The sequence below is a fragment of the Canis lupus genome, chromosome 3, assembly GCF_011100685.1.
Source record: "Canis lupus familiaris isolate Mischka breed German Shepherd chromosome 3, alternate assembly UU_Cfam_GSD_1.0, whole genome shotgun sequence".
In the NCBI taxonomy this organism is placed as follows: Eukaryota; Metazoa; Chordata; class Mammalia; order Carnivora; family Canidae; genus Canis; species Canis lupus.
In genome coordinates, this window is record NC_049224.1 from 38049050 (window position 1) to 38062658 (window position 13609).

Here is a 13609-nt window from a genome sequence, read left to right on the forward strand (position 1 = left end):
ACATGTCTGTGAAGATGCACATGCAAGCATACATGCAAGTCCATTAAGAGGGTCTGGGAAGAGACGTGCCAACTTGAGGTGACAGTGGTTCGCCAGAGGAAGGGAAGGCTGGCACATTCTGTCTACATATTTGTGCACTACTTGAAGAGTTTCACTAGGCCCTACTGGCAGCCTGGGGCTGTGAAGGGGCAGGGAGCAGGGCTGAATGTATCCTGAACAAAGTGCTGGCTCCCTGCCAACCTGGCTTTGCCCTGGGTAAAGGAGATCCCAGTCGCTCAGCTCACTCTTCACTCGACAGGCTGCTGGTCCAAGGCAGCTGCACTGGGGAGCACCTGGGAAGGGTCCAGGTGGCAAGCAGTGTGGTTGAAACCAGGCTCTACAGTCAGAGTCTGTGTTGGGGGAGGAAGCCTAAATACCGGGCCCCAATATCTCACTGATGATCAAATCCCTTGTTCTGTGGCTCAAGATAAACTTCACTAACCCCACCCGAATTATTACAGGAAATGGCTGAATGCAATGTTACTCGACTTCCACCCCAACCCCAAAGAGGGCTAGGTGACCAGGGATATGTCTCTTTCGAGGCCTGCAGGAAGGAGGGGCCGTGCACAGCACAGTGGCTCTCTATCCAGTCAGGCCCCCCAGAGCTGCTAAAATGGGCCCAGCCCAGGAAGCACACAATTGGATGTTTTAGCTTGAGGGGCTACAGGGAAAATAGAGCACAGAGGCATTCTGAAAACAATTCTTTGTGGGAACAAATAGGTAGGAATGTATTCAAGGCATCTCTGCCAAGAAAGACTGAGTGGGCCATTCTGCTGGAGGCCCGCCAAGCGCCACCACACCAGACAACAAGCAGGAATCTCTACGTGAATGATCTGCCCTCAGAAGGCCCTACGCCTTTCTTTCTGAAAGTTCTGAATGTTCACATCAAAGCCCTTCAGCCACCAAGGAAATAGGTTCCTGGTCTTATGACTCCCCAAGGCAAGACTTAGCAAATTTCCAGATCTGGGTTGGGAAGTTCTGATTAGCCAAATAATAAGTGGCTTAAAAAAATTAAAAAATAGTGGGTTGAAATGCAAAAATGTTAAGTCTTTGTTTCATCGAGTTTTCTATAACATCAACAATTACCTAAATGTGACAGGGCAATCAGTCCCCAAGTCACTGGCACTCTTTTGCATTCAGGGAGTGGGTGTGGGAGATTGCAGCAGAGTCAGGGAAGGCCAAGTCTCCCCCAGAGTCAAGGTTGAGTTTTGTACTTCCCAAAGCGTTCTCAAACTCACAGCCTCATTTCCCACAGATCTTCCAAGTGGCCAGGGGAGACATCACCAAGCTGCAGGGAGGTCTGGGGACCCGTCCTTGGCCACAGTGCTAGACAGAGCAGGCTGTGAATTGCCTTTTTGACTAAAGTGGTTTTGATATTCACCCCCCTGCCATGAGATCAGTATGGGTGGGTGGGATGGTGGTGGTGGCGGTTCCCAGTGGAGTAGAAGGCCTCACATGAGACCCCCCCCCCAAAAAAAAGCTGCTGGGAGCCCACAAACCAAACCAGGGCTACCTCAGAACCAAAGTCTGCTGCTCAGGTTCTCCCAGGGTAGCCTGGCCTCTCAGTCCCCCACTGTGGCCTGTGGGCTACCCTTGTATCCTCTATGACCACCAGCTAATTATGTTCTGCACACCTGGCACAGGCTCCCTAGAAGAGCCCTCCAGCAGAAGCTGAACCAGACACCCCCCAGAGGCAGGTTCGTGGTTCATAATCAGATTCACCTGGGGCACCATTTAAACTGTATGTTGGGCGGATGGTCAGTATCTGGAACTGGAAATCTACATCTGCAAGGGCTCCCAAAGAAACCTGTACACTCCTGACTCGGAGGTCTACATCTGCTCTGGAGGTAGGGCCTCGAGTTTCTGCACACCCGGAGGGTGAGGCCGGCTCCTTGCTCTTAGACACAGCACACTGCAGTCGGTGTTGGTTTCCATCCTCTCCTGTTGCTTCAGGTTTCAAAGCACCCCAGAGAGACTGGGTTCCACCCCACTGGGGGAGGCCCGGGTTCCCATTGCCTCTGCCCAATCCTCTGGCCTAGACCTGCTCAGGAACACTAGAGCCTGAACCAGGGGGCGAGCCAAGCCAGAGGCTACCCTCCAGCTCAGGCCCCATCCAAGCCTGCCCCGCCCTCGACAGCGAGCCCCGCCGCGGTTCTCCAACACCGCAGCGGGGCGGAGGATCCACTGGGAAACAGGCTGGAGGGGCGTCCAATCATTCAATTACCCGTCCAATACTGGCCTCGGCCCCCAGGGCGGCCCTCAAGCCACGCCCCACGCACTGCCCCCGCCTCCGTAATCTGGCAGCTCCAGGATCCTTGCCTAGCTTGGCCCCGCCTTCACCGCCACACCCACCCTTGCACTACAGTTCCCAAGCAGAACCAATATGCCTACACTCACCCCACCCCCTATCTCGGTCCACACACCCTTAATTCGTACTCACAAAGAGCAGAAAAGGCCCCGCCATTCACCCTCGACGCCCCCACCCCCACCAGCCACGCGATTCGGGGCGGCCACGGCAAGGACCAGAACCGCGGGGGCAGCCTCCGAGGTCAAGGTTGGTCTGAAATCCGCCGGCCTTGACACTTGCAGACCTCGGGACAGCTCCGTTCCAAATTCGCCAAAAGAAGGGGGTCTTTCAGCTCCAGGGTCTTAGGACTGCGGTTTTTGAGTCAGTCTTTTAGTCAGCTTCTTTACTGTTTTATAAATGTAAAATCTAAGTCATTGGTAACAAAGTAACTGTATTCGGGTTTTTAACCTGGTCCAAAGGTGGAAAAATTAAGTGTAACAAGAGTTAGCGCGAGCCCTGAGGAAAGACACATTTCTTTCAAACCAAACTAGGAGAGAAAGGTGTGCCATCCATTAAAACACAGCTCCCACGTTTGTGCTTAAAAAAAAAAAAAAAAAAAAAAAAATATATATATATATATATATATATATATATATATATATACGAAAAACCACCAAAAACGAGGTTCCGGGCCCGTGCGAAGGGGAGGTCTGCCCCGGGGTCGCAGGCCGGCGACGGTGCGCTGAGGCCGCCGCTCCCGCGCAGGTGCCGCCCGCGCGCCCCCGACGCCGGTGGGTGAGAGCAGGGCGGAGAAGAGGGCGGTGCGCAGGACCGGGCAGGCGAGGGGGCCAGCGCCCCGAGGCCGAGGAGCCCCCTTGGGTTGGGCGCGCCCCCGCCGGCCGGATGGGCGGGGCTCCCACAAAGAGCCTCGGGCGGAGAACCCGGACCGGCCCCCGCTGGCTCTGGCTTCGACAAGTTAAACCTCAGAGCGCTGGAAAAATTACAGGAAGAGGAGAGCGAAGAATGTGCCGAGTGGCTGGAGGGAGCCCTGTCCCCGCGTGAACTTCGCCCGCCGCTCGCCCGGGCCGAGCCGGGCCGGGCCGGGCCGGGCGGGCGGGCCCCTCCCCTCCCCTCCCCTCCCCTCCCCTCCCCTCCCGAGCGCGCGCGCGCCCGCCGCCCGCGGGGGAGGGGCCGGGGCCAGGGCACCCCCGCCCGCGCGGCCCCCAGGCGCCCCCGCCGCCCGCCTCCCCAGAGCAGCACGTGCGGCCCCCACTCGGCGCGCCCACACCTGCCCGCGCCGTCCCCCAGCCCCCGCGGGGTCCACGCCCGCAGCCCGGATGACGACATCCGCCCCCGCGGCCCCGCCCGAGAGCGCCCGGGGAGGGGGCGTGCCCGGCGGGGGCGCGGTCGCCCGGCGGGCGCCGGCTCCCGGCTCCCGGCTCCCGGCTCCCAGCTCCCGGAGCCGCCTCGCCCGGCGCGCGGGGCAGCCGGCAGGACCCCGTGGCGGGAGAAGGGGCGAGGCCGCGGCCACCCCGGGCCCGACCGTCCCTCGAGCCCCGCCGGCGGCCCGGGGGCGTGGCGCGGTGGCCCGGTGGCGCGGTGGCCCGGTGGCGCGGTGGCCCGGAGGCCGGCGCCGTCCCCGTCCGCGCGCTCGGGGCGCCCGGGCGGCCCTACTGACCTGTGTGAGTTCTCAGGTGCGCCTTGAGGTGCGAGGACTTGCCGTAAACTTTCTCGCAGCCCGCGTAGTGGCACTTGTGCTTTCTCTGCGGGGACTCGAGGTCGGCGCGACTTCGGCCCCGCCGGCCTCTTTGTCTGAGGCCGGGCTCGCCGCTCCCCGCGGGCCCCGGCTCCCGCTCGGGCTCCAGCCCCGCCTCGAGCTCGGCCTCGGGCTCGCTCCACGCGGGGCTGAGGGGCGCGGCCGCCGCACCGCCGCCGCCGGGGGAGGCGGGCTCGGGGGCGGGCGGCGGCGCCGGCGGCAGGCGGCAGGGGGTCCTCGCCTTCCGGGCCGCGGCGCCCTCTCTGCGCTCCGCCGGGGAGGGCGCCGGCGCCTGCTGGTTGAGGTCCGCCAGGATCCGCGCCACCACGAAGAGCGAGGCGCTGTCCTTGCCGTCGCGGCGCTCCTCGACGCGGGGCAGCGTGGCGGCGACAGCGGCGGCCGCGCCCTCGGGTCCGGACTGCGGCCCCTCCCGCGGCCCGTGCACGACCGCGCGGCTCGACATGGACACGAGGCACTCGGCGGCGAAGTGGTCCACATAGGCGGCGGCTGCCATGCTGCGGGATCCGGCCGGCGGCCCGGCGGCACTGCTGGTCGCGGCGAGTCGTCAGCGGCGCATCCGCACCCACGGCCTCGGGAGAGCGGGCGGGGGGCGGGGGGCGGGGGCGCGGCGCGCCCTCTCCGCGGGCTGGGCTGGGCGCGCAGCCGCCTCTGCCGTCACCCGCGCGGCTCCGCGTCCGCGAGGCGCCGGCCCGGCCGGGCACCGAGGAGTGAGCGCATGGGGGGCGCGGGCCAGTGGGATCCCCGCGCGGCGTCAGGGGCGGCCTGTCCTAAGGATGCCGAGCGGCGACGTTAGGGACTCCCTCGCCGAGCCGCGGCCGCAGCCTCGCCGCGCATTGTGGCAGGCGGGACAGCCGCCGTGCGCGCCGCGGCTCGGTGTGGGCGGCCCGGCCCCGGGGGTGGGCGGGGCCGGGGCCACATCTGGACCCGACGTCAGCCCCCAGCCACATCCTGGCGGCGCAGGTTACAGGCGGCGGCGGCCGCGGGGCCAGCGCGCGCGCGCGGAGGGGGCGGGAACCCCAGAGCGCGCGTCGTCGGGAGCGAGCGACCGCGCGCCCACGCCCGGGGAGGGGGCGTGGCCTAGGGCAGCACGGGCGGACGCCATTGGCTCGTCGGTGGGCGGCCGGACCAACCCGAGCGGCGAGAGGGGCCGACCCGCCCCGGGGCCTGCGCGCGCCAATGGGCGTGCCCTCGTGGCCCGCGGGAGGAGGAGCGGAAATTTGAGCCGGGAGCCGGGCACGCGGACGCAGGACGTCCGAGGGCGGCGGGCCGGGGCGTGGCTGCGCAGGGACCGCTCTCGCCCTGCCGCCCACCCCTCCTCCCAACGGCGGGGAGGCCGCGGGACGTTTTCCTGCCGGGCTGCCATACGGTGACATCCTCGAGCCCGGGAGTGGAAGCGAGCGCTCGGGAGGGCGCCCCTTTGTCCCTCCATCCCCGCCTGTGAGGGGCGCCAGGGACGGGCGCGCCTCGGCGGGGCTCGCCTCCCCTTCTCTCTTTCCTACCACCGCGACGTTGGCGCGGCGAGGAGGCGTGTCCGCTCCGCTGGGCGCGGGGCTGCCGGCCTGGCCCGGGGGCGGAACCACGCCTCGTGCCCCCCCCGCCGCCGCAGGGTTTCTAGGTGGCCGCGCCTCGAGACGCGGGCGCTCGCCCTCTCCTTGCTCTTCCTCTGCTGAGCTCCCGGCCTCGGGGCGGCCCGGCTGGGAGCGAGGTCACGGCTGGGGCGGGGCCGCTCCCGCAGGAAGGACTGACAGCGTCCCCGTCTGGTCCCGGGCGGCCGGGGAGCCGGGCTCCGGCGGAGCCTGACGACCGGCCCCGGGCTGGTGGATAACCTGGCAACGTGGGTGACGTGCCCACCGCCTCTCGTGCTTGCAGGAGTGAACTACGTGCCGGTGCAGCCGGCGCCGCTGTTCAGGGAACGCGGGGCCCCTTCCTTCTCGCCCCAGGCCTGCTGCCAATTCCTCTCGGCTGCCTCCTCCCGCCGCGGTGGGAAGGCTTCAAACGCCACCAGCTGCGAGGCCCCCGCCCACCGCGCCCCACCCACCCGCCGTCTGGGCCTCGCGGAGCGAATACCCCGGGCCGTCCAGTCCGCGTCCTCATGGCCCTGGCCCTTCCACTGGCCCCGACCGCCACCGGCGCCCCCGCCTTCACCCCCTCGGCCCCACCATCCTTCTACAGGCCTAGCCCTCGTGGGAGGAACCAGTGTACAGCTTCCCACTGCCTCGGGATGGGCGCAGCAAGCTCCTTTCCGGACCCTCGCCGGCAGCCCCAGGACTGGAAGGCAGAGCCTGGGACTGCAGCCCCTGGGCGGTTTGCCTTCGTGGACGGATCGCACGTGTCAGCCGACGGACCGCGCGGGGAACCTGCTGGGTGGCAGCAGCCGAGACGCTCGAGACGCTGGAACCGCGTGGACCTGGGTGGGGTGGAGGGTAGGCAGCGTTATCCTGCGCGCAAAATTAGGAGCGGCCATTTCCCACCGAATTAATTTGAGGCCTGGTGAGAAAAAAAAACGTTTTTCCAGGTAACGAAGAAGGAACTGAGAGAGGTGTTCTCTGTGGCGTGTCACGGTGAAGAGCGAGCGCCCTCGGTGTTGGTAACTGACACCCTACGCTTACCTCTCCCTGATCAAGCCGGTGCCCTCTGGGAAGTCCGCAGGAGTGCTTCCCTGGGGTGGGCTCCCTAAGGGCCATCTGGGTCAGATCCCTCCAGGAGGGTCTCCTGACAGGAAGGAGTCGTTCTGCCCGGCAGATTGTGTTGATGACGTTTAAGAGGTTTGTGTCCTGACCAAATAATGATTCAGAGTGTTCCCGTAGTCCTGCCACATGCCACAGTCACTTGGTTAAAGTTGGAGCTGGCCCTTCCCGGACTTACCGGCATCCATCCCCTGCCTGTTCCTCTCCTGCTGCAGTACCCCAGCCTGCACACGCACACTGGCCGTCCTCCCACAAGCATGCACTATTCTAGGCACTGGGCCACAGCCATGGGCAAGACACCTGCCCTGGGTGAGGGCAGGCTGGCCTGGGTCGAGGTCCTCTGCACTGCCACGCACCCCACCCCATCCACAGCCCAAAGCTGTCCTTAGGCCTCTCTGGGGGTGCTGAGTGCAGTCTCCCTAAGGGTTTCAGCTGTGCCCTGTGGCATTCTGGATGCAAAACTCAGTTCCCTGGTTGGTTTCTCAAGCGTTTGATGATCGTTCACTGAAAGCCTCAGACCCTGCAGCCTTTACCACGTAGAAGTATGTTCCAGTATCCAGAGATGCATTTCTCCTCCCCAGAGCTGTGAGTAGTCCGCGTTTTTCTTTTTATGTGGTATTCTGGCAGAGGTAGCTTATGTATAAACGAGGGTGGGTGGGGATCAAGTGTCAGATGGAAGGAACAGAATATACAAAAACAGAGTAGGGAAGATCAGATGAGAACAAGTAGATGGAGATGTGTCTGGGAGTAAAGAGGTTCAAGACTGAAAAGGTAGCTAGGGTTTCTGGTAAAGGTGGTGAACTTCTGGAGCCTCCTGAAACTTCTGGAGCCTAAAGAAAGTAAAAGGAAGCATCTTGGGTTGGGAGACACCAGGCACAATTGACCATAATTGTGGTCATAATAAATGACCATAATAATTCCTGTTATTGCCATAACAGGAACAGGGGGATTAAATGAACTTAAAGATATTGGATACTGAGACCAGCCCCTGCACCCCTCTTGGCATTTCAGATCGCAGGGGCCAGGAGACAAAGGGTGTTTTCTGGAGCATCAGACCGGGCCAAGGGAAATACCTCAACTTTCTGGCATCTGTGGTTACCCAGCTAAGTCGGATCACCCCAAGGAGAGGCCACTGATAATGAGCCCCACACATGTGTACAGAGCTTCTAATCAGTCTTTCACAGGAAGCCACAGCTGACCTAGCATCTCAGGAAACCAGGGGGGGCGGGGGCATGAAATCTAGAGCCCCAATGGCTTTTTAAAAAGCAACTTGGAAGAAACAGAGACTATATAGAGAGAAGTATATGTCAACATAAACTACTAATAATGTCATCAGAGAAATTAAGATACTGCCACCCATGAAGGCAGGACACCTATAAAGAAACATTCAGAGAACAAACAAAATTTAACATAAGATAGCAGAAAGGATTCAGGAAGGGGGAACAAGATAAAGTTAAGGAAATCCCTATGAAAGTAGAACAAGGGGTGCCTGAGTGGCTCAGTCAGTTGAGCACCTGGCTCCTGATTTCAGCTGAGGTCGTGATCTTGGTCCATGCTCAGGACGGAGTCTTTTTGTCCCTTTCTCTCTACCCGTCCCCTGTTGGTATTCTTTTTCTCTCTCTAAAATAGATAAAATCTCAAAAAAAAAAAAAAAAAAAAAAACAAAGAAAGTAGAACAAAAAAGAATGCCAGAAATGGGAAATAGAGAAAAAATTAGAGGAGCATCCAGGAAGTCCATTGATGAAATAACAGGAACCCGGAATGAATGATCAGAGAAAACACAGGGGGTGGGTGGAGTCATCAATGAATTAATCCAAGAAAAGTCTCCACTACTGAAGAATGTGTGTTGAAAGGGCCCTCAGGGAGCCCAGCTCATTGGAAAAAAATAGTCCTATCCTCAAGGAGATTGCTGTTGAAGTTCAAAATAATGGAGACAAGAAGCGTCCTGACAATAGAAGCAGGTCACATAGAGATTGTCAGGAGTCAGAATGGTTGTGGGCTTCCCCACAGCAACAAGTAGACCAGGCAAGGGGCAAAGCCTTGGGAAATCTAAAGTAAAATTACTTTCCCGTGTTTACCCAGACAGTACAAACCAAATATTTTTAGATGCAGGAGGTCTCACAAAATTTGCCTTCCAAAATAAATAAATAAATAAATAAAAAATGCCTTCCATACATCCTTTCTCGTAGTAGGAAGCTACCAGAGATAATGCTTCCAAAATGAAGAATTCAGTCAACAAAGAGGGAGGCATGTGGTCCAGGAAGTCTTCCACACAGGAAGGAGAGAAGCACAGAGGGCGAACAGACCAAGCTGGGGTAAGTCAGACGCCCTGGGGACACCTCTCCACCAGGTGAAAAGGTAGAATCCCTGTATCACTCAGGAGAGGCTGGGGCATGCTGCAGTACAAACAACTTGCAAATCTCAGAGGTTTATTTCTGGCCATGCTACGAGTCCATAGTGAGGCACCCAGGGACAGGGAGGTTGATGGGGCAGCCACTGTCTAGAACATGCTGGTCATCATGGCAGAGGGACAGTGAGAGCACTGACCCAGAGGTGTCACTCACATAAAATCTACCTTCCCCCTCCCCAAGTGGGCCTGACCCACTTTCAGGAGCCTTTTAAATCTGGACCTAGAGGCCAGGGACATGGAAATCTGAGCCTGAAGGGTGGCAGGGATTTGAGGTGAGGGGGATTCTGCAGTGTCCAGTTTCAGGTCCAGGACCTCTGGAGGAGGCTCAGTGGTCCTTGCATGTGTGTGGTTCATGTGTGGCTGGCTCATACAGTTCTTTTTAGTCTAGAAACCTATGACCTAAAGATAAATTGTCTGTTCCGCACTCCCGCGTAGCACTCCTAGCCCCAATACACAATCCAAATGCACAGGGGGTAGAAAGGGACAGAAAAACACAACAAACACTCTGATTCAGAAAGTGGAGGAGTGGAAGAGTCCCTGTAAACAGTGTCTATAGCAAACCTAAAATTGTGCCAGACAGGTATTTTCCCCCACCCAGAAGTGAGGATATTCCTGGAGTCATTTGAGTCCATGCAATCGAGGAAGGCCTGGCCAGTGCATTTTTCTTTGGACTCTCACTTCACCCTAAGGGGTTCTTCACCTTCATCTTCCCTGTCTCCTTCTCCTCCTCATTTGTGCTCTCTCTCTCTCTCTTTCTCTCAAATAAAATCTTAAAACACACACACACAGGGGCACCTGGGTGGCTCAGTGGTTGAGCATCTGCCTTGGGCTCAAGGTGTGATCCTGGGGTTCCAGGTCAAGTCCCACATCAGGCTCTCCATGGGGAGCCTGCTTCTCCCTCTGCCTATATCTGCCTCTCTTTATGTGTCTCTCATGAATAAATAAAATCTTAAAAAAAAAAAGAACATTGATATAAACACAGGCAAGACAATAAATACAGTCCATGCCTCTCATTTAAAACCAGGACAGATATGAGAGGCATTTTAAATGTGATTCCTAAAAAAAAATAAAATAAAAAATAAATAATAAATAAAAAATAAATAAATAAATAAATAAATAAATAAATAAGATTCCTTAAGATACATAGGCTCTAGAGCAAACAGTAAGTTTCAACCATTTCCAACCATATAAGAACACAATGAAATGCACATTTCGATGTTCACTGCTACATGACCCTTTGGTGAAAATATCATAACCAAGGAAGAATTATAAAATATTCTGCAATGACAGTAAAACAGTAGCTATAGTGTATTTATACAGCATTAGATATATACTTAAAGGGTTTTTAATGCCTTCAAACTTGAGAACACCAAACATACAGAGGGACAATATCAACTCACAAAGTCACAGGTCTGCAAATGTCAGTTCACTAACTTGTGCATATTTTAATTTGTATTTCTTCCTTCTGTGTCCTCCTTATCTGTGGTGTATCTCATGACTCTTCTGGACAATCCTTTTGGTAGCTTTCCTCTGCTATTTAGACACCCTGGGTCAACACTTGGATACATTTAGTGGCCTGACTGCTAGGGCTTTGCCACTGATGGTATACCGTTCTGACCCACATCAAAAGGCTGAAACTCATTGATTTTTTTTTTAAGATAAAGTATTCTCATTTTAAATATTACTAACTGATTAAATTAAAATATAATTGACTTCTTACCTAATCTGTTTGATTCTGGTCAGCTACATTGTCAATAGCCACTTTCTGGTGCATTTTGGTAAATGCTATTCTCTCTAAACTTAATTGCAAGTTCTTTGAGCCTCTTGATCTTTGATGGTATAGTAATATCCTTAAGTCTCTTTTCTCTGATTCTTCCAAGTTCTCCCAGGTCCTCCCAGGTGATGATTTCCCAAACATTCTACCCCTGGACACATGATGGCCATCCTTCTAGCCTCCACTGTCAGGTTTCTCACTGCCTACTCATTAAAACTTAAGCGAATGCCACAAATCTTATTTTCTTTGCAGCAACACCCCACACGTGGTTACTATTCTCTCAGTCCAGAGCAGCTAAGTTATGGTATAGTAACAAATGATTCCAAAAACTCTGTGGCTTCAAATAACAAACGTTTAATTCTCAGCACATCAAGAGTTATCTGGGGGACTGCTCTGGGTTATGATCAGTCTCACCCCAGCATCCAGATCAATGGGACAACCATGCCCTGGAATACTGACAGTTTGTGTTAATAATGGTCACAAGGACTGCTGGCCCACAGGGAGCCAGGTGCAGACCCAAGATGTCCCCAGAAGACAAGGAGCTGAGAGCTATTCAGTGAAGCATTAACAGTTGCCACAAACCTGTGACTTCCACAAAATGTGACTTCTGAGGATACTAAGAAAACTGGCAAAGAGTTTGGGGGTTGAATTAATGGTAAGTACATAGAAACAAAAAAGAAAGCAATCAAGAGCTCCAAAGAAAACAAAAGGAGTCCATTGTAGTTGACCACTTGGCTCAGTTACAGAGGGTATTTTCATGAGATTTAAAAACATGGAGCATTGCTCTAATGAACTGTTCTATGTCACTTTAATGGCCCTTTTTTTTTTTTTTTTTTTTTTTTTTTTTTTACACACAGAGGCAGAGACAATAGACAGAGGGAGAAGCAAGCAGCCCAGTGCGGGACTTGATCCCGGATCACTCCCTGAGCCAAAGGCAGACAATCAGCCACTGAGCCACCCGGGTGTCCCTCTAATGGAGATTTTTGAGGAGTACACACGGGCAGAGGAGGCAAGAGGAAAGGAGACTAAGTCCACAACTACATATGGGGCGATAACTGACAGCACCCCAAACTGAAAGCCCAAGAGGTAGCAATATGATCATGCTGTGACAGACAAAGTTCTAAGATGGCCCCAACATTCTAGTCCCCAGTCTACATATACTTCTCCCCATAATCAAATGCTAATGCAGGTATTTCTGTAAAGGCATTTTACAGATACGATTAAAGCCCAAATCAGTTGACCTCAAGACGGGGAGGTTATCTAGTAGGCCTGACCCAATTACATGAGCCGATTTATCTGGGTCTAGGGGTCAGAGATGGGAGATCAAAGAGATTGGAAGCACGGGATTCAAATTGGGATTTGAGGTGGGAGAAGTTTTACATTGCTGGCTTTGAAGATGGAGGAGAGACTACATGGCCGGAAACATGGGTGTCTCAGAATGGCCTCCAGATGACGGCCAATTGAAACTGGGACCTCAGCCTTATGACTGCAGAGAACAAACTTCAACCACAGTCATTGGGTTGGAAGAGGGCCCTGGGCTCTAGTACAGAACATGACCTGGGTGGTACTTTGATTTTGGCCTCATTAGAAGCTGAGCGGAAAACCCAGCTGCCCCATTCCTGGACTTCTGACCTACAGAACTGCCAGATCATAAATGGATGATTCAAGCTGCTAAACCTGTGGTAATCTGCTACACAATAGAAAATTTATGCATGCCCTGTTTGAGTTACAGAAATTGGGGAAAGAGGCAAGAGGGATTATTTCTGGGGAAGGGGAAGAAAGGGAAGTTGAGGGGTTACTGTTTCATAACAAACCTTGAGCCTATAAGGTATCTGCATATATAACTTTAAGGAATAATCCCAATTAAAAGATGTGTTAGACTACGAGCACTCAGCTACCAGTTGCTGTAGACTGAATGCTTGTGTCTCTCCGCACCAAATTCATAGGTTGAAACCTAACCCCTCAGGTGAAGGTATTAAGGGTTGGGGCTTTGGGGAGGTGATTGGGTTATGAGGGTGGAGGCCCCCTCCCCATAAATGGGCCTAGTACCCTCATAGAAGAGACCCCAGAGAGCTCCTTTGCCCCTTCTGTGTTGTGAAGACCCAGTGCTATGTGAGCTTCGTATCTATGAACCAGGAAGTGGGTTATCACAAGACACAAAATCCTTGGCACTTTGATCTGGGACTTCCAGCCTCCAAAACTTTGAGAAATAAATGTCTGTTGTTATAAACCACCGAGTCTATGGTATTCTGTTACAGCAGCCCAGATGGACTAAAACACCCATAAAATCTATCCCCAATTTCTACAGCAGTGACTGACCACAGTCCTCACACTCCTGCACAGTTACATGTGACCCCGTGACCAAGTTCTGAGTGAGGGAATAGAAGTGGAGGGGCAGTGAGCTGCTTCTGCACTGGGGCCTTTAAGAGGATGGGTTCTGTCCTGCATGTTCTCTTTCCCCTTCTGCCAACTGGGTGATTATGACAACAAAGCCCTTGGGGATGATGGAGCCACCAAAGAGAAGAGATTGGGACCTAGAAACCTGACCAGCAGTGCTCTCCTGAATGGTGACTGAATTTGAGCCACAGTTTGGGGCCTACCTATTACTGGGGCTGAGCTTGCCCTAACTAATATA

At 55.3% G+C, this 13609-nt stretch overlaps 1 protein-coding gene and 1 non-coding gene across 5 annotated transcripts in view; one reads left to right on the plus strand and one right to left on the minus strand.

Annotated features, from left to right (window-relative positions):
* The window catches only part of KLF13 (Kruppel like factor 13), a 50432-nt gene extending 45756 nt beyond the window's left edge, over window positions 1-4676 (minus strand). Inside the window, exon 1 of the mRNA XM_038532602.1 lies at window positions 4005-4676. Within this exon, the coding sequence (XP_038388530.1) occupies window positions 4005-4596 (592 nt within the window). The 5' untranslated portion in view covers window positions 4597-4676. The remainder of the gene's footprint in view (window positions 1-4004) is intronic.
* A 664-nt stretch (window positions 4677-5340) lies between these two features.
* On the plus strand, window positions 5341-13207 carry LOC102155727. Of its 4 annotated transcripts, none has more exons than XR_005356907.1 (3): window positions 5341-7375; window positions 8980-9105; window positions 11832-13207. It is a non-coding gene; the product is annotated as a collagen alpha-1(I) chain-like (transcript). The 4 variants fall into 4 exon arrangements; XR_005356905.1 differs by adding an exon at window positions 11475-11629 and having other exon boundaries at window positions 5347-9105; XR_005356906.1 differs by having other exon boundaries at window positions 5354-7375; window positions 7802-9105.
* The last annotated feature ends 402 nt before the right edge of the window (window positions 13208-13609 follow it).